Source organism: Denticeps clupeoides, chromosome 17, assembly GCF_900700375.1.
Source record: "Denticeps clupeoides chromosome 17, fDenClu1.1, whole genome shotgun sequence".
NCBI classification, from domain to species: domain Eukaryota; kingdom Metazoa; phylum Chordata; class Actinopteri; order Clupeiformes; family Denticipitidae; genus Denticeps; species Denticeps clupeoides.
Window position 1 is genome coordinate 10,174,389 of NC_041723.1, and position 18,634 is coordinate 10,193,022.

An 18,634-nucleotide genomic window follows, 5' to 3' on the forward strand; every position below is an offset into this window, starting at 1 on the left:
CCCACACACAGCTCCCCAGGCACCTGTCATGGGTTCCCCACAATGAAAGTGAAATGATTGTCACTTGTGATACACAGCAGCATGCACACAGTGAAATTTGTCCTCTGCATTTAACCCATCACCCTGTGTGTGTGGGGACGGTGCTTTGCTCAGTGGCACCTTGGCGGATCGGGATTCAAACCGGCAACCTTCTGATTACAGGGCCACTTCCTTAACCGCTAGGCCACCAAAAATGCGTTTCACAATGACACAGTGTTTCACAATGACAATCTCTTCACTTCTTACCCCTGCATACCTGCCGAACAAACACCATCTGAGTGCCTGTTTTCTGCAGCAGGCAACGTATCCTCAAAGAGCGAGCCTGAGCCAGGAGCATGTGAACATGCTCACATTTTTGCAAAGCAATGCAAAGTGTCTGAACAAAGGGAGTGGGAGAGTGTGTGAGTGTGTCTGCAGTGTAGTGTAGAGAACAAGTTTTACATTCGAAAAAATCCTGCACATAATCATGAAGTGCTTCGAGCGGTTAGTCCTGGCACATCTGAGGGACCTTCTCCCATGAACTCTGGACCCAAACCAGTTTGCGTACCATAGCAACAGGAGCACAGAGGATGCAGTCTCCATAGCGCTGCACTCTGTACTCACACACCTGGACAAGCAAAACACATATGCACGGATGCTGTTTGTTGATTTCAGCTCAGCATTTAACACTGCCATCCCCTCTAAGCTAATCTCTAAATTTAGAGCCCTGGACATCAACACCTCACTTTGCAACTGGATTATGGACTTTCTGACCAGCAGACCACAGCATGTAAGGTCAGGCCACATCCGCTCCACTACTGTCACGCTCAACACTGGTGTACCACAGGGCTGTGTGCTGAGCCCCTTCCTCTACTCCCTCTTCACCCATGACTGCCGACCTATGTATGGATCAAATTCCGTTATTAAGTTTGCAGATGACACCACGGTGATAGGTCTCATCGACAACAACGATGAGACTGCCTACAGGGAGGAGGTCCAGCATCTGGCCACTTGGTGCACAGAAAATAATCTTCTCCTAAACACCACCAAGACCAAGGAGCTCATTGTGGACTTCAGGAGGGAGAGAAGAGGCTCGCATGATCCCATCCACATCAATGGGATGACTGTGGAGCCTGTTACATCCTTCAAGTTCCTGGGGACCCACATCTCAGAGGACCTGTCCTGGAGCATTAACACCTCCAGCCTGGTCATGAAGGCTCACCAGCGCCTCTTCTTCTTGAGAACATTAAAAAAGAACCAGCTACCCACTACCATCCTGTTGAACTTTTACCGCTCTACAATAGAGAGCATCCTTACCAGCTGTCTCACAGTGTGGTATGGAAGCTGCACTGTTGCTGAGCGTAAGGCGATGCAGCGGGTGGTGAAAACTGCCCAGCGCATCACAGGGACTCCACTTCCATCCATTGAGGAAATCCAGAGGAAGCACTGTCTGCGTCGAGCTCACAGTATTCTTAAGGACTCCTCCAACCCGGCCCACGAACTGTTCTCTCTCCTGCCTTCAGGCAGACGGTTCAGGCTAGCACGGACAAGAACCAGCAGACTTAGGAACAGCTTTTTTCCCCAGAGCTGTTTCCTTGCTGAACTCCTCTGCCCCCCCCATACACTCCTGATAATCACTGCACTGTACTACTCCTGCACATATCACTTTATCTTGCACATATCACTTTATGTATATATATAACTTATTTGAACTGTATCCTGCACTTGCTGCTTATTGCAATTCTGGTTAACTACATTTCGTTGCCCTGTACTTGTACATGTGTAATGACAATAAAGTTGAATCTAATCTTATTCAAGAATCCACAGGAGTCTCTCCAATCACTCCCAGTCTGAGACGCTTTCACATACTTGTCTGTAATATTACTATAGTTTGTTCTTATGCATATTTTTAATCAGGGACCAGTTTTATAACTACCAAGTAGATCATTATACAGGGTGGCGACTGAATATATCATGTGACAGAAGGAACAAGAGTAGATGAAAAGTTTCAACATAACATTTTATTAAATTTATTCACAACATTGTGTCATGATTAGTGCATGATTGTTTTTCAACTTAAAAAAAAAAAAAAAAAAAACATTTATTGCTTGCACATAGTGGTAAAAGTCCTTTCCTCTGTACCCATTACCACAAAACTTGTTCTTTACACAGTTCAGATAAAAACCATAATACACAAATACACAATTCTCTGGAACACAAAAAAATTGACACAAAAAAAACTATTCTAACTATATTGTTATTCAGTCACTGTCCAGAGTTCAAAACTGAATAGCCACGTTCCCAAAAGCCATGCATTGCCCATGAGGACACCCACCGATGAGAAAGGTTGTAAGGGTGAAATGAGGCAGTTAGTCTCAGACCCAGAAGCAAAAGGTACCTATTCCTCAAGAAAACTGGATCTGCTGCACTCCGGAGATCTAGAAACACAAATGTAAACTGTTTAGTGCAAATAAAAAAAAAAAGCATTTTACCATCACCCTTCATATAGCATTTCTAAGTCTACGCGAAAGGTGCTGTCAGTTAAAGCATTACTAAAAATATGAAAAGGTCCTGAAGACAGCTACCAGTGGCCGACACCTTGTCTTGTATTAACTGATGTTGACTCATGGACAGAAAACAAATAATGCTGCTCTGATGCTGTATTTTAACCTCATCTCAGTCACGCTGGATGTATCAGGGCAGCATGGGCGCAGGCCAAAAAAAAACTTTTTAAAAATTGTCGACACTCGTGATGCCACCCCCACCATGATGCCAATGGCGCAGCAGAATGGCCAAAGCACTCTTAATACATATTGCCATTTAGCCACTGCACAACCATAGACAGGCTAGGGGAACTAGTGATAATGTTAAATAATCTCAGAAAGTTACATTTTCACAATAGGGGACCTTTAACCACTAGGGGGCCTACTGCTGCTCCCACACACTGCTCCCCGGGCGCCTGTCAGGGCTGCCCACTTCTCCATCAGGGGATTGGTTAAATGCAGAGCACACATTTCACTGGATGCTTTGCTGTCTCACATGTGACAGCTAATCACTTTCACACCTTTCTCTTGTTTATGTCCGTTTTTCCCGCTTTTTCCTCACTCAGTTGTCTGTCTGTATCTCTCCCTTGCTTTGCACGTGTAGAGTGGCAATGTTTACCGCCTGGAACACGCATACTTGATTGGCTGAGCGGTATGACATGTGATTGGATCGGTGCTCTGTGGATTCTCATTCACAAAACTACTGAAAAGACTACAAAACCTATGCTGTTTAAAATAAACATGTAGGGCAGTGATGGCCTGGCAGTTAATCAGACGGTTGCTGGTTCGAATACCGATCCACCAAGGTGCCACTGAGCAAAGCACAGTTCCCACACACTGCTCCCCGGGCACCTGTAATGGCTGCCCACTTCTCACCAAGGGTGATGGTTAAAAGCAGAGGTCACATTTTGTTCTGTCTCCGTTTGCAGTGCTTCACAATGACAATCACTTCACTTTCACACTCAGTCAGGTTTATATTATAACCTTCTGTTTTGAATATGTCCAGATTCGTGTGGGACAGCTTCTGGGTTCGGACCCAAAATGTGTTCCACATGTTAGTGTTCCACTGCTATAGAGACTTTACTTTTGGCCATCAGTCACACCTTGAAAATATTGCTGGACAACTGAACGAGGGTTGGGGTTTGGGAATGCTAATTGGAAAATTGACCTATGTTTATTAAATGGCATTTAAGTTCCATGCTGTGTTGGGCAAAACTGCACTGTGCCCACAGGACCATGCTTGATCTCCATTAAAGAAACTTGCTGCGCTTCATTGACTGGTTATTTTCCCCAATCCTGTCCCTGGAAACCATAGAGACAGTTATGACCAGGTGATCGTTAACAACCTAATTAAATACATGGCAGGTTAGAATCTATTCTGTTGAAATAATGCCCCCTATTACATGGAATTAAATTTCTCCAGGACTCACAATATTGCACCCTTAAGCAGACATGATCACCCCCTTAAGTTACCCCCCCAAAAAAAATAAATAAATAAAATAATTGTAGCTACCTGCTGGTAGGAGGTTGTGTACACCATCACATTCTGCTGCTGACCATCAGCTGTAATGATGCCTGTTGGAAGTTGATTTGCTGTGAAATATTAAAAACCAAATAAAACACGGGTAAATAAATAAATAATCTGTTTGTGCGTTGTCAGAGTGGCTTTATGTGCCACACTCTTTAGAACGCATCTTACACATGTAGACTACAAGATGTAGACTAATGCAAATGGGTTAAGCTATAATCATACACTTAATCCCTTGGAAAACATGGCTTCAAATACAATACAAAAAAAATCTCTTGGCCTGAACTTGATGGGACATTCAACATGGAAAACATTTGAATCATATGGTAAATGTGGTCACTTCATTCAGATAGTAGACTGGATGAAGACTGTGGCAGTGGGACCAATTATTCAGAAAACAAATAGAAATGTCTATATAACGTTTTCTTTTCATAACCCAGCCACTGGGGATGTATGTGTATTTCTTGGTGCAGGTCCCAAGCTTGTGTAAATGGGGAAAGACATCTGGCTGATCCGCTCTGTCGAACCATAAGAGGAGCAGCCAAAGGTCAAAGAAGAATATGCTAAAATGCTATGCTATTATGAAACCATAAAACCACACATGGCCTTCGCAGATAGTCCTGCTGAGGTGCATGTTTAGCAATGCATTCCTGGGATGCACAAAATATTGTACTAAACTCCGAAAGCTTTGTGACAGGAACATACATGGTAGGTTAAAGGGTAATATATGCGGTTCATAAAATCCAAATTTTTCATTAATTCTTTTTCATTCAAATCCTATTTGTCACGTACACAGTCATACATGGTATGATATGCAGTGAAATGCTTTTGTGACTGCTATTGACCTCAATATTGCAAATATTGTAAGTATTCAAGTGAAATGTTTGCGATATTTGCAAATTAACCAAAAATTACAAATGTATGTTTTAAGCATAACATATGTGTTCCTCCTCATTCTCTCATGTTGGACTTCAGGGAGTGGAAGTGCTTCCCTGATTGCAGCAGAGAGAACAGTCCATTGTTGGGGTTGCTGAGGTCCTTCACTATCTTAATGAGGTCCTTCAATATCTTAACAGGCCTAATTCTATGTAATTTTAGGTATAATTTTACTATAGCCCTTCTACCGCTGTGTTTCCAAAAGACAATTCAGAAATCATGTAGTACATTACAGTCACATTTATATATTTTCACCACATGATGTTGCCAACCACAAAGTTTCAGCTTGGCACCTTTTGCATAACGCCCCATTACCAAACAAAACAAAAAAAAAAAGTTAAGCAACCTGCAGGTATGCTATTTTGTCACTAAGCAAAGACTATTTTCCATATGTAAATGAACTCCTCCCTTACATACATTTATCAGACACAATGGTAGTAAGTGGGATTTGAACCTGGGTTCATAGGAGAGTGTCTTACCCACTAGGCTACTATCACCAGATCATCAGATTGCGGTGACTCACCAAAACTGTCATCCCCCAGTTCCTCTCCCAGCCCTTCTGTAACACCCACTCCTCCAATGCCCTTCTCCCCCTTCATTGCCTAGAAAAACAAAAAACACACCAGTCTGGGTAAATGCACACTACATAAACAACGGTAAATGAAGGTAGGAACCAGAGAATGAAATGAGAGCCTGGCTGCAGAGATTGAATGAGACTGCCAACACAGACCACATTCATGGACATAAATGGAAAATGCTTTTTAAATGGTAACTTTATAGCATACATCTTCACATTATGACCCATGTGCCAGAAATCAATGTTAACAAACATGAATAAGTCTGAAAAGTCTCAGCCAAACTAAAAACCCAAAATTTTCAGTCTAAATGGATCTTATACAGAAGCCACAACAAGGAACATAAGTAATAAAAATTGTGTTACAGTCTCACAAAAACATTCAGCAGACTGTCTCAAGGTCATTTCATGCTTACGTTAATTTAACAGGGCAATTTACCTCTCTGAACTTCTGAAGATACAACTTAAGAGGCTCCACATACATATCAAAGCCTAGCGTTGACATGGCAAACAGGATGTCCTCGCCGTTGATGGTTTTGCGCTTCTCCTGGTGACACCGCTCGCTCGCCTCGGAAGTGATGAAGCTGATAAACTCACTCACACACTCTTGCACGCACTCTTTGGCATCTTTTGCTATCTGTGGAAAAAACAGGACGATGGAAAACTAAAAAAAAAATGTGCACATCTACACTGTTGTGCACGAATAATAACAATAAAAAGAAAAAAACACCATCAACTGGCCACCTTTCCCGTCTGAGGGATGGCGTTCTTCATAATTCGGGCCACGTTAGCAATGGGGAGGTAGATGTCCTGCTCACGGAAATTATCTTTGCCGCCATTGGCATCATCCTGGTCGTTGAGGCCTTCCTCGCCTTCTTCTGCAAGCACAGGTTAGAAGCTGACACTAACATTACTCAAGAAAGCAGCCATTCCTACAAATATAAAATAAAATGATTACCATCTTGCGCCTGAAGCACATAATGGCTTCCGGCCATATATTCTCCAGTGATGCCCAGCTGGGAGGCGTCTGTTGTTGAACCGTCCCCTTCCATCTATGGAGGACAACAATTGGTCACGCTAATCAAACACAAATCCACCGATAATTAGCTATTTAATTAAACAATTAACTAATTGATATCCTGTATATTATACATATCGCCCCGAGGCACAATTATATACCACATCACTGGCTTAATTATAGATTTACCCCCAAAAAATATTACGTTACTAGGCTAGTATATCAAGTATATTAATCAACAGGCAAAATGTACTGGTATAGTGTACAGCAGTGGCAGCAGCAACCAGAGAACACTCGTTTTATTATGGTGTAAATGAACAACTACGACCTACGAACTGATAACACCTTACTGCAGATTTAAAGTTATTCTTAAAAAAAAAGAAATAAAAAAAAAAAAAAAAACAACGTTGCATGAGGGGCGAAGCCCTTCATCCTTTGTTCCCGCGTCTGGGTCTGCGACAAGGCGAGGAAGCAAGACTAAATAAGACGATTAAAGCTGCTCACCGGCCACGTTAATTATTATTATTATGATTATAATTATTGAATCATTGACACGGCCGAACAAAACCGATAATCCTCTGGTTTCCAGTGGTGTCGCTCCATATCACCGGCCCGGCACAACACCGCTACAGTCGGCTCCAAATAAAAAAACCTGTCACTTGTGCAGCCGCAAGTGACAGTAAACGAAAGGGACAAGCCCGGCAACGCGACGTCGGCTCCCTCGTCGCCAAACACCCCGCTAGCGTTAGCTGAGCTTTTTACTGCAGGCCCGACGCGGGACGAGCGCCTCGCTTCCCGCGCCCAATTTCGCATTCGCGCGGCCAACTAATAACGAGAGTCAAACGCGGAGACGTCCATTCGAGGTAACGCGATATCGGGTGGCGATCATTGGCCGGGGCCAGACACGAACCTGCGGTGCAGCCCTGGTTGGTTACCTCCTTGAAACGGCCGTTTGGTTGGACAGAAAATGGCTGCAAATGAACCAGTCCCGGCGCGTTGCTCCGCGCACCTCGCCAAGACCCGGCCGAGCCGCCAGGGCGCAGCAGCTCGCCAGAAATCGAGTTCAATTATCTTAATTTTTTTTTTTTTTTTACTTTGACGAGTCTCAGATACTTAAAGCATCACGGTGTAAAATAAACAGCACTCGTTGTCAGACAGTACAGTGAAAAGCGTGAATAGGCGAAGTAGATATGGTTCATTTAAATAGATGCAGATGATGTTTGTTTCACTTAATGTGATTAATGAAAATGACCAAAAAAATTAATTGTTTAACACGCAAATGCACCCTGTGTCAGTCCAGCCAACATGTATTATGTACAATTGTTCGTTTGTTTGAAAAAGGAATAGCAATTGTTATTAAATTAATTTAATTACACTAGCACTAAGCCATTTAAGTAAATGTATTAGTCAACATACATATAAGATAGTTTTTTTTCTTCCATTGATGTTTTAATGGAGAAACTGAGTCGAAAAAGTCGAGAACTGCATTTCCCAGCGAGCCTTGCGCGTCATGGGGCAGTCACGGGACCGTCGCCTCCTGCGCTGCGCTCGGGTCTTTTTTTTGCCGTCTAGTCGTTAGCCGCCTGTCCACAGTGGGGGACGTTTCCGCCGGTGCGTGTCTGCGCGATGGCGGTGGAGGCTCTCTCACCTGACTGGGAGTTCGACCGCTTTGATGACGGATCTCAGAGTGAGTGGCCGGTCTCCTTCGCGTTGAACTAGTGAAGCAACGCAAGGGAGAAAGCTATGGCGCTAGACAGCTAGCTTCAGGTGACAGGAGCGGGCTGCTGTATTGGCCCACTAGTGTTTGATCGAATCACTTGTACGTAACCGAGTATCTGCCCTTATATGTGATTTTCCAGAGAGCTGCGCTGAACCCAATGCTTGCAATTATTAAAGATAATGCACGTGTGTTATTGTAAAGTTAAGTTGAGTCATTGTCGCATGTGAACAGGCAACTTCCCTTGAGTGGGGAAAAATATGTATGTATGGAGATGGTTATTATTGATCATTTGTGAGTGATGAGCTCAAAATGGCAAAAAAAAAATGAAATCTGCTCGAAATAAGTTGGTTACGCATTGGTTGAACAGATGAAAAAAGGTAATTGTCTACATATAAATGCAACACAAGAAAACTAAACACGTTGTCATGCATACGTAGTTATATGTAAAATATAACCAGTCTGTTTCTAATGTGGCTTATGAGTATTATTTGTCACCTTGTCATTATTTAAATGTGACTCCAGTTACACAACTGTTATACTTTTTATTTGGAAACTTGTGCTAATATTCATATATTTTGTGAAAACTGTGCTTGATGAATAGAAATTCACACTGAAGTGCAGCTGAAGAATTACAAGAAGTTTCTGGAAGAATATACATCTCAGCTGAAAGGAATTGAAGAGGCTCTAGACGACTCTGTTGGAGATGTGTGGGACTTCACGTTGGACCCCATTGCTCTACAGGTATTATGAACCCTTCTGTGGTCTATACTGTTCGTTGTGGAAAGAACTGGAATAGCAGAGATCATTTCGCTAAGGTCACATGATGCATGGACTCTTAACTATGGAAGAAAACCCAGTGATTTACCTTGATTTTTTTGTCATTGTTTATCTTGTAAGAGCTTCTGTAAGTTGTACCTTTATCTTAAGACTGCATTTGAAAATAATAGATTTAAAAATATATATTTTACCTACCCCCTTTTTTTGGCAGCTTCTTCCCTATGAGCAGTCATCATTGTTGGATCTTATTAAGACTGAAAACAAGGTATTGTATCACATTTCTGCTGACTTATTTATGCTGGTAATGATCTGAGAACGATAGATTATTATTTTCTGCAGGTTCTAAACAAAGTCATCACAGTTTATGCCGCCCTTTGCAGTGAGGTTAAGAAGCTTAAATATGAGGTAAGATTAAGGTATGATTAATGCTTGAACTCCAGGTCATTATGTGACATACTACCTTACATTAAATATGTTTCCTCTGTTAGGCCGAGACTAAATTCTACAATGGCCTCCTGTATTATGGTGAAGGAGGTAATCACATTTTGACTTGTCATCCTGTTTAAATAGCTTTAATGACTGTGTAAAGACGTCCTCCCTGAGTTGTGGCTTTTTCTTCTGTAGTGTCTGACACCAGCGTTGGGGAAGGAGAGTCACAGATACAGATGGGTCGATTCATTTCCTTTTTACAGGTAAGGCTCATAGGAGCATCGTCACAAGACCAGTCTTATCTGCTTCTCTAGTGTTCCTGAGTGGATTGTTATATGTAACTGTGCCATTTTGTCTTTGTTTTGAATATCCTTCTTGCATTTTTCTCACACTCAGGAGCTCTCCTGCTTCCTATCACGCTGTTTTGAGGTTGTGATCAACATAGTTCACCAGCTGGCTGCCCTGTATAACAGTAACAAGTATGTCAATTAACATCTCAGTATTCGTTTGTGCAGGTATGTTTTCATTTATTTAGTATTTTCAAAATTTATTTTGTCTATTTCTACGTAGGGGTGCCGTGAAAGTCATTGAGTCCACCGGCGTTCATTTTCAGGTTTTGATTATTTTATTTTTTTTGTTTGTTTTTTTAAGTTTCTGTGTGTTTATTTGAATGCTGTCTAAATACCTGTTTTGTGCAGATAGTGTATGAGCACCTAGGAGAACTTTTAGCTGTGCTGATCACTTTAGATGAGATAATGGAGAACCACGCTACTCTGAGGGACCACTGGAAGATGTACAAAAGGTGAGTTTGGGTCTTTTAATGTGCTTCCTTTTTCTGTATAAGGTAATTCGCATTAAATGGGAACTCTGTTACTGTAGGCTGATGAAATCAGTATATCACAACCCTTCTAAGTTTGCTGTTCCTGAGGAGAAGTTAAAACCATTTGAGAAGTTGTTGCTGAAACTGGAGGGACAGCTGTTGGATGGAATGATCTTTCAGGTTCCGTTGCAGTCATCACTTATAATGGACAATAAAGATTGTAATGGTCTAATACTGTCTCATGTTCTCTTTAGGCCTGTGTGGACCAGCGCTTTGATGACCCTGGAGAGGGTGTATTGGTGTCTAAGAACAGCGCATTTGCAGAAGAACTTGCTCACAACATCAGGACCATTTTTACCAATGTGGAGTCTAAGCTTGGTTAGTATTGTTTTTTTTTTTTCTTTTAAGTTATTTGACCATTATTCCAGAATTAGGCAATGTAGTATGGCATTTGATATTGTGTATATGTAGTCTAATCCACAACACCACACACTGTTGATTATCCATAAAATATTGTGTACAGACTTTCATCATTCTTGTTTCACACCATATTTAGAACCATGTGTGTTGTTTAAGAGTGTCAGAGTAATGGGCTGTTTTACTCTTGCATATTGTGGTTTGTACTTCTCAGGCGAACCTTCAGAGATTGACCAAAGGGATAAGTATACAGGGGTGTGTGCCTTGTTTGTTTTGCACTTCCACATATTCCGAAGTGTGGACAAAAAACTCTACAAGTCCCTGCTGGATGTGTGCAAGAAGGTGGGTGTGTTTCTATTAATGTAAACATGTCCGGTGTGTGCAAGGTGTTTTATTTCTCTTGTCTTTATTCACATTGTCCAGGTACCTGCTGTTACACTCACAGCCAACATCATCTGGTTCCCCGACACCTTCCTTATCAACAAGGTTTCTGCAGCAGCCAAACTGATGGACAAGAAGAGTCTTCAGACCATACGCACACACAGAGACACATATTTACAGCAAAGGGCACAGACTCTCACCAAGTGAGTCGACAAAATTTTCTCCAGTCTGACGGATTTTCTTATTGCGTTCATGTAAATTGCTGAGCAAATAGGAAGCTCTAACAGTTGCCCCATATGCTAGCGTAAATGTGCATAAGCATTCTGTTGTAGGCAGTGGAACAAGAAACAGGAACCCAGTGTGAATGATCTCTTCTTCACAAGAGAACTTAGCAGCTGCTGCGATGTTGGGACAAAATGGCCTCTGTGGGCTTCTGGCACATGTCCAGTAGATCTAGCTGGAACTGATTGTCTGCCTGAATGAAGCCTGTGACATCAAGTGGAGTATAAAATGGGGGGAATTTTGTTTGAACCTTTGAACCCCCTACATTCTGTTCTCAACAGAAACCTGAAATTGACAGAATGCGTCTTATTAAATATCTCCGTGTAACTGATGTAACGTTATAGTGTTTTCCGCTTTCTTACTCAGAGATGTGCTGTCTTTATAAGACCTTTATGCGTTTTTCATCTAGGGATGTGCAGTCTTACTATGTGTTTGTGACCTCTTGGATGATGAAGATGGAATCTATTTTGTCCAAGGAACAAAGAGCAGAAAAGGTGCCTGAGGACCTTAGCGGCAGGTGCAATGTTTTTGTGCAGGTAATGTGTTTTAAAGCTGTACGTCTTGGTGTTTTTTATAAAATTTGCCCCATATGCAGCCCAATCTTCTTTATCTGCATCTTTATCTAGGGGCTGCTGTATGCCTATAGCCTCAGCACCATCATTAAGACGACTATGAACCTGTACATGTCCATGCAGAAGCCCATGACCAAGACCTCAGTGAAAGCACTGTGTCGGCTAGTGGAGCTTCTGAAGGTGATGTTGGTTACAGTAATTCATACATTCCTGTTTGTTTGTGACCTAATACGATTTATTTTTGTTTCCATCCCAGGCGATTGAGCACACGTTCCATCGCCGCTCCATGGTTGTAGCCGACTCTGTTTCCAACATCACTCAGCAGTTGCAGTCTCAGGCTCTCACGGCTATTGCCACAGCCAAGGTATAAAATATACCATATAATAAAATTAATTAATAAATAATCTGTACTTAATTTAGTTTTGTTAATAAGCTTGTTTTGTTTTCTTTACCATGTGCTAGAAAAGAGTAATATCTGACAAGAAGTACAGTGAGCAGAGACTGGATGTCCTGTCAGCCCTTGTCTTGGCAGAGAACACACTGAATGGGCCAAGCACCAAGGAAAGAAGGCTTGTGGTGTCATTGGCACTCAGCGTGGGCACACAGATGGTGAGGAATTTCTCCAGTCAGGGTCTGGACTAAGCCTGCCGTTCTGTGTTAGTCTGGCGGATTAGATATCTTTGTTTCCTTCGGTCTGTTGCTTTTAAAAACCAACACTTGCCTGCTCATTTTCTCTATCCACATTTCAAATGCTTGTGATTCTGTATTGCATGACATCTTGTCACGTGTCACTCTAATAGAAAACCTTCAAAGATGAGGAGCTGCTTCCTCTGCAGCTTGTGCTAAAGAAGCTGGACTTAATCAGCGAGCTTAGAGAAAGGTATGTGCTGCTAAAAGGAGGATTAAGGGAGTATATAAGTACAGCAATTTTAGGTAGCATTTTCTGTCTTTGTTCTGTTGTATAGGGTTCGAGTTCAGTGTGACTGCAGTTTCCTTTATTGGCACCGAGCAGTTTTCCCTATCTACCTGGATGACGTGTACGACAATGCTGTTGATGCTGCACGAATCCACGTAAGACCGGCCCAACAATGCAAAATGTCTATTAGACACTTGTGATGTTTGTGTTGCATGAGTGTTGAGTGTCACATCAATCAGAAGGGTTGAACTGAAGTGCTGATTATCTGTATGCATATTTGACTTGGTCATGGCTGTGGTCCCAAGGTGACCACAGCCCAACAAAGATCACGTTTGTGGCGTCTGCTGATGGCCTAGTGTACAAGATGTAAGTGTGGAGAGAATGGAGAGAAATAGAGAAAGGGGGTGGACATTGTGCTATGCTTGCACATGTGAGGTATTGACAGGCGATAGTAGGATCGTGGGTGCCAAAGCTAATTCCATGTTATCAGGCACAAGGTTGGCGCAGACCCTGGACAGGTTTGTATATTCGGTGTGCTTGATGTGACATTCACAAACTCTCATCTTATGTAGTGCCCTTAGTTTACTGTTGTAATTTACATGCTCCTCTCTGGTCCTTCTAGTACATGTTCAGTGCACTCAGAGACAGTGTACCCACCATGCTGCATGCCAAGCACATGGAGTCCTGTGACCAGCTGCTGGAGAGCTATGACTCTGAAATCATGTTGGTCTTCAATGAGGTGATGGGAGTGTGAGATATATCTAATAATGCTTGATGGAAAATTTGATGTTTCTTTACTTCTCACTATCTCTCTTTTTGCATTTGGCAGCACTTGCTTGATAAACTTTGTAAGGAGATTGAGAAGGACTTGCGCCTTTCAGTACACACACACCTCAAGCTAGATGATCGGAACCCCTTTAAAGTGGGCATGAAAGATCTGGGCCACTTTTTCTCCCTCAAACCCATACGTTTCTTCAACCGATTCATTGACATTAAAGGTAAGCTTGTTGCCACAACCTCCACATAAAACCCTGGTTTTAGATGCCTCTTAAAACTTCAAATTACCAGCAAAATTGTGAAGAATTTGAAGTGTGAGCCCAAGTCAAAATCTTCTCAGAGAAAAAGACATAAGTCTGAAAATAACTGAGGTCAAATAAGTGCAGCAGGCTTCTCTAATAAGGAATTTTACAGTCATGGTCCCAGGGGCGCAGCACATACTGTTCAACCCAGCATGGATTTACATATCATTTTAATTGGCCTAGGTACATCCTACAATTGGCATTTCCCTAATATTTCCAAGACCACAAGTATGTATGGCTGGCCACCAATATTTACAGTGACCAATGACCAAAATGACCTCACAGGCCTTTATTGCTGCAAATATAAAATCTGACCCAAAAGAAAAATGTTTAAGTGTGTGTACTCATCGTATAACTGTGTGAAAGGTCACACTATGTGAAGACTCACAAATATACACAATAGCAGCAAAATGTAAGGACAAAAATCTTTTTAAATAGCACGTTTTGTTCTTGCAGCCTACGTAACACACTACTTGGACAAGACCTTTTATAACTTGACTACAGTGGCTCTCCATGACTGGGCCACATACAGTGAGATGAGGAACCTGGCCACACAGCGTTATGGCCTGATGATGACTGAAGCTCATCTCCCCAGTCAGACCTTAGAACAGGTCTGTTGATAAAAGTCACATTCTTGTGATTTTTTTTAGTAATTTTTTTTGTACTACTAATGTGCTAAACATAAGTATCCTGAACTAGGGTCTGGATGTTTTGGAGATAATGAGGAACATTCACGTTTTTGTGTCACGCTACAGCTACAACCTGAACAACCAGGCAAGACTTTTCCACACAGTATTTATTATTATTTTTAAATACATGAAGGAAACATGTTTTAACATATATTTTGTAATAGATCTTCATTGAAAAAACGAGCAACAACAAACATCTGAACACAATCAACATCCGACATATCGCCAACTCCATCCGCACCCATGGGACTGGCATAATGAATACCACAGTAGGTGGAGTTTTATTAACATGGGACATTTCTGCCATGCGTAGCCATCACTGATGTCATCTATGATCAACCATCTTCAGGTGAACTTCACTTACCAGTTCTTACGTAAGAAGTTCTACATCTTCAGCCAGTTCATGTACGACGAGCACATTAAGTCCAGGCTCATCAAGGACATCCGGTTCTTCAGGGAAACCAAGGATCAGTCAGATCAGAAGGTGCGGTTGGTGAATGGGTTGCCCCAATATAAAAACTGAATTTTACACAGCGGTTAACCATATTGTGGTTTGTACTTAACTGTTAATTAGTTATTTGTGAATGGGAAATTTCATTTAGCTAAATTTCTGTTTGATTTTAGGTGTAAAATTACCATTTCTTTCCAAATGGCTGTCAGTTTTTATAATATATAATGTAATATAATGAGTAATATATAATGTTATCATATTCATTATCATTAGCTTCACTTAGTTAAATGTAAATACTGGCTTCAAACATGGCATTTAACCAGCATGGCAGTGCTGTCATGTCAGACAAACAAGGGATTCGCTTTATTTAAGATTCTTTGTGTTTGGCTGCTTCTGGTTGGCTTAACAGTATCCCTTTGAGAGAGCGGAGAAGTTTAATCGTGGCATCAGGAAGCTAGGAATCACGCCTGATGGTCAGAGTTACCTGGACCAGTTCAGACAACTCATTAGCCAAATTGGTGGGTGTGGACATGGATGACATCTTTTGGCCTAGGATGAGTGCAGTGATTTTTGCAATGTAACGTCTGCTATTCACGTAGGGAATGCCATGGGCTACGTGAGGATGATCCGATCAGGAGGCCTTCACTGCTGCAGCAGTGCCATTAGGTAGAGTGTGTCTGAATGCTTTATACTTATATGGATATTTTACTTTTAACATTTGCATTTTGTACATTTCTAATGAAGGTAAATGTTTTCACTGGGTTTTTTTTCCACATATTGTTCAGGTTTGTGCCAGATCTTGAGGACATTGTCAATTTTGAAGAACTGGTGAAGGAGGAAGGGCTTTCTGAACAAACCCAGAAAGCTGCCAGGTATATGAATACCATCTTGCCATAACACAAAGTATGAAGGACCAGCTGTTAGACACTAAACCATTTTCTTAAGTACAGTATAGTTTCATTCACAAGACCTCACTGACTGTAATCCCATAAAGAAAAAAAATCATTCATATTCCTGCTTCCCAGCCTACTAGACTCTGTCCTTGGTGACCTGACCAGTAACTCTGCAGAGGGTACAGAGTACTTCAAGATGTTGGTGGGTGTGTTCTCGCCCGAGTTCCGCAGTGTGAAGAACATGCACCTCAGGAACTTCTACATGATAGTTCCTCCTCTAGTGAGTCATTCAACCAATATTCAGAACAGTGTCTTTTTAAACGTTGGTTTTTAATGTGTGTCTAATGTGCTCCTTTCTTTCATATTTAACTGGTGTTCTCATCTTCAGACAGTGAATTTTGTTGAGCATTCCATCAGCTGCAAAGAGAAACTGAACAAGAAGAACAAAACTGGCGCAGCTTTTACTGATGACGGATTTTCTATGGGTGAGCATGAAGGAATTGATTTTAAAAATATCACTGTTTATGCATAAACTGCTATGAATCATTCATTAAGTCCTACTAGAGGTTAGTGTACATGTTAAGGTTTGCTCTTAATCTTATGTCCCAGGGGTAGCCTACATCTTGAAACTCTTGGACCAGTATCAAGAGTTTGATTCATTGCACTGGTTCCAGGCCGTGCGGGAGAAATATGTGAAGGAAAAGAATGCTGTGGTGAATGAGCAGAATGTCCAGGCCACTAACCAAGATGAGAAACTAATGCAGACCATGAATCTAACACAGAAAAGACTGGAACTCTATCTCCAGGTACTTTTACATATGTACGGTGTGTGTGTGTGTGTATATATATTGTACCATCTCATTCCAAGTTGTGATGGTGCATAGATGATTACACTCCCTACTCTTACACTCAGCTACTGCTGTAGATTTTTTTTTAATCCCTTTTGCTTGTTGTCTACTAACAGGAATTTGAGCTACTCTACTTCTCCTTGAGTAGTGCACGCATCTTCTTCAGGGCTGATAAGACAGCTGCAGAGGAGACTCAGGAGAAGAAAGACAGAGGTACGGATGTAACAAGTCAGTATGCTTATGATCAGTAGATTATGATGTAAGATTATGTAACTGTAAAAAATATCTTTTTGTTTGTTTGTTTTGTTTTTTGTAGAAGAGGTTTCTAAAGCAAGTACTAGTGCTGCTACCCCTGAAGAACCCACTTCTGCTGAGTCCAGTGCCAAGTAATGTGTACTGTTGGACCTGTGGACATTAACAACTCATCCGAGTGATGAATAAGTAAATCTGTAGCACAGATTGTCATGTGAAGAACATTCTCATCAGTCAGGTTCATTTTTACCCTCTGTGCTCTGTCAGGGGGTGGATGCTTCTGTTACCTGCTGCCGGTGACAGGAACTTTTTCTGGGAATGTAAACGTCCATTTTTTTTTTTTAAACTGCTGCTTTTTTGGTGTGGTCTGGTTTCAAATGATATTATTTTTATGTGGATGTTTATTAACAGAAAAAAAACTAAACATGCACTGAGTAATTAGTTGTATGCGTACATCTAGTATTTCAGCAGACTGTCCATCTTAGAGGGTGATCTAACCTAAGATAGTTGACTCTCTGTTCACATAGATGTTGCCATTTTCTGAGTTGGCATTGCCTGAGTTTACTGATAAACTGAATTTAGCACAGAGCTGTATGGGAGTTCTTTATTACAAGGATCAGAATGTATAAAACATTACATTTTCCATTACACTATTGTTCTATGTATGGTGCAGTGGTGGCTGAAATCTTAATTTTTTTTTTGTTTTTTTATCTGAACTTGTCATTTTAACTGTTGCCTAAATGTTTTTTTTTTTTTTTTTTTTTTTTAACAGCAGTAATTCCGATATTTACTGGATTTCCCAGTGGCCTAGTTGGAAAAGAAATATTCCTGTAGTACAGTCGGGCGTATTACTACCTACGTTGGTGTTTGTAAATAAAAGTTCACTATTTTAAAGTTGCATTCATATTATTACTGTCTGTAGTTAATAGTAAAAGTAAGTGTGTGTATACTATAAGAAATTACCTGTCTAATCAGCCACTATAACATGAAACTCACCAGGATCTACCAGAAACGGTGGGTCAATTTAAGAGGCAAAAGTTGGGAGCCATTTTGATATTCTAAGTGATTTTCTAATCTTTTGTATTCAGTGAGATTTGTCTCTATTCACCATTTTATATATATATATATATATAAATGAGGCAGTGTTGAAATAAATATGCTTTTAATAGAAAGTAGTGAAGTCATTATGAGAACACAATCACTTTGCTAAAATTGTTGGGCCAAAAAACAGATTGCTCAAGGGAACACTGAAGATGCTCAAAGACCATACACAATCACTCAGGATAACTTTCTTGCTTTATTACAAAGAAAAGCTGGAACATGGTCAAAAAAAAAATACAAGACCGGTCTCATATTGTACTCCATTTCCTATGAAAGGTTGCCAACCAATTAGCTGGTAATGAAACAACTTCTTCAGTCTGGCTTAGGAAGTCCTTGGTTTTGCTTATGTCTGGTCTTCTTTGAAGTCTTGTGTATTAATATTGTCTTGGT

General features: G+C 41.1%; 2 protein-coding genes across 4 annotated transcripts; one reads left to right on the forward strand and one right to left on the reverse strand.

Annotated features, from left to right (window-relative positions):
* Positions 1-2,103: 2,103 nt before the first annotated feature.
* nfybb (nuclear transcription factor Y, beta b) lies at positions 2,104-7,637 on the reverse strand. Of its 3 annotated transcripts, none has more exons than XM_028958327.1 (7): positions 7,528-7,637; positions 6,558-6,651; positions 6,344-6,477; positions 6,039-6,236; positions 5,549-5,627; positions 4,075-4,154; positions 2,104-2,456 (listed from the first exon to the last, which is right to left on the reverse strand). In XM_028958327.1, the coding sequence occupies exons 2-7, from the start codon at positions 6,649-6,651 to the stop codon at positions 2,424-2,426; spliced, it is 618 nt and encodes a 205-aa protein (XP_028814160.1). In that variant the 5' UTR covers positions 7,528-7,637; the 3' UTR covers positions 2,104-2,423. The 3 variants fall into 3 exon arrangements, with proteins under 3 accessions (XP_028814160.1, XP_028814161.1, XP_028814162.1); XM_028958328.1 differs by lacking the exon at positions 7,528-7,637 and adding an exon at positions 7,122-7,513; XM_028958329.1 differs by lacking the exon at positions 2,104-2,456 and adding an exon at positions 2,474-3,863.
* A 513-nt stretch (positions 7,638-8,150) lies between these two features.
* washc4 (WASH complex subunit 4) lies at positions 8,151-18,161 on the forward strand. The gene is made up of 33 exons (XM_028958263.1): positions 8,151-8,304; positions 8,939-9,078; positions 9,326-9,379; positions 9,454-9,519; positions 9,603-9,648; positions 9,739-9,806; positions 9,940-10,022; positions 10,114-10,156; positions 10,242-10,345; positions 10,423-10,543; positions 10,618-10,741; positions 10,995-11,122; positions 11,204-11,364; positions 11,853-11,979; positions 12,070-12,195; positions 12,272-12,379; positions 12,478-12,624; positions 12,816-12,895; positions 12,981-13,086; positions 13,554-13,670; positions 13,761-13,929; positions 14,467-14,621; positions 14,710-14,784; positions 14,864-14,968; positions 15,049-15,183; positions 15,560-15,668; positions 15,750-15,816; positions 15,936-16,022; positions 16,176-16,323; positions 16,432-16,528; positions 16,653-16,849; positions 17,008-17,104; positions 17,208-18,161. The coding sequence occupies exons 1-33, from the start codon at positions 8,244-8,246 to the stop codon at positions 17,279-17,281; spliced, it is 3,525 nt and encodes a 1,174-aa protein (XP_028814096.1). The 5' UTR covers positions 8,151-8,243; the 3' UTR covers positions 17,282-18,161.
* The last annotated feature ends 473 nt before the right edge of the window (positions 18,162-18,634 follow it).

Bases quoted from the DNA above. Each gene is read 5' to 3' on its own strand.
- nfybb (XM_028958327.1), bottom strand. From the start codon at position 6,651: ATGGAAGGGGACGGTTCAACAACAGACGCCTCCCAGCTGGGCATCACT. The intron at 6,237-6,343 runs GTGGCCAGTTGA...TTTTTTCCACAG, and splicing joins CCATCCCTCAGACGGGAAAG to ATAGCAAAAGATGCCAAAGA. The intron at 5,628-6,038 runs GTAAATTGCCCT...TTGTTTTTCTAG, and splicing joins ATCTTCAGAAGTTCAGAGAG to GCAATGAAGGGGGAGAAGGG.
- washc4 (XM_028958263.1), top strand. From the start codon at position 8,244: ATGGCGGTGGAGGCTCTCTCACCTGACTGGGAGTTCGACCGCTTTGAT. The intron at 9,520-9,602 runs GTAAGATTAAGG...TTCCTCTGTTAG, and splicing joins TTAAGAAGCTTAAATATGAG to GCCGAGACTAAATTCTACAA. The intron at 10,544-10,617 runs GTTCCGTTGCAG...TGTTCTCTTTAG, and splicing joins TGGATGGAATGATCTTTCAG to GCCTGTGTGGACCAGCGCTT.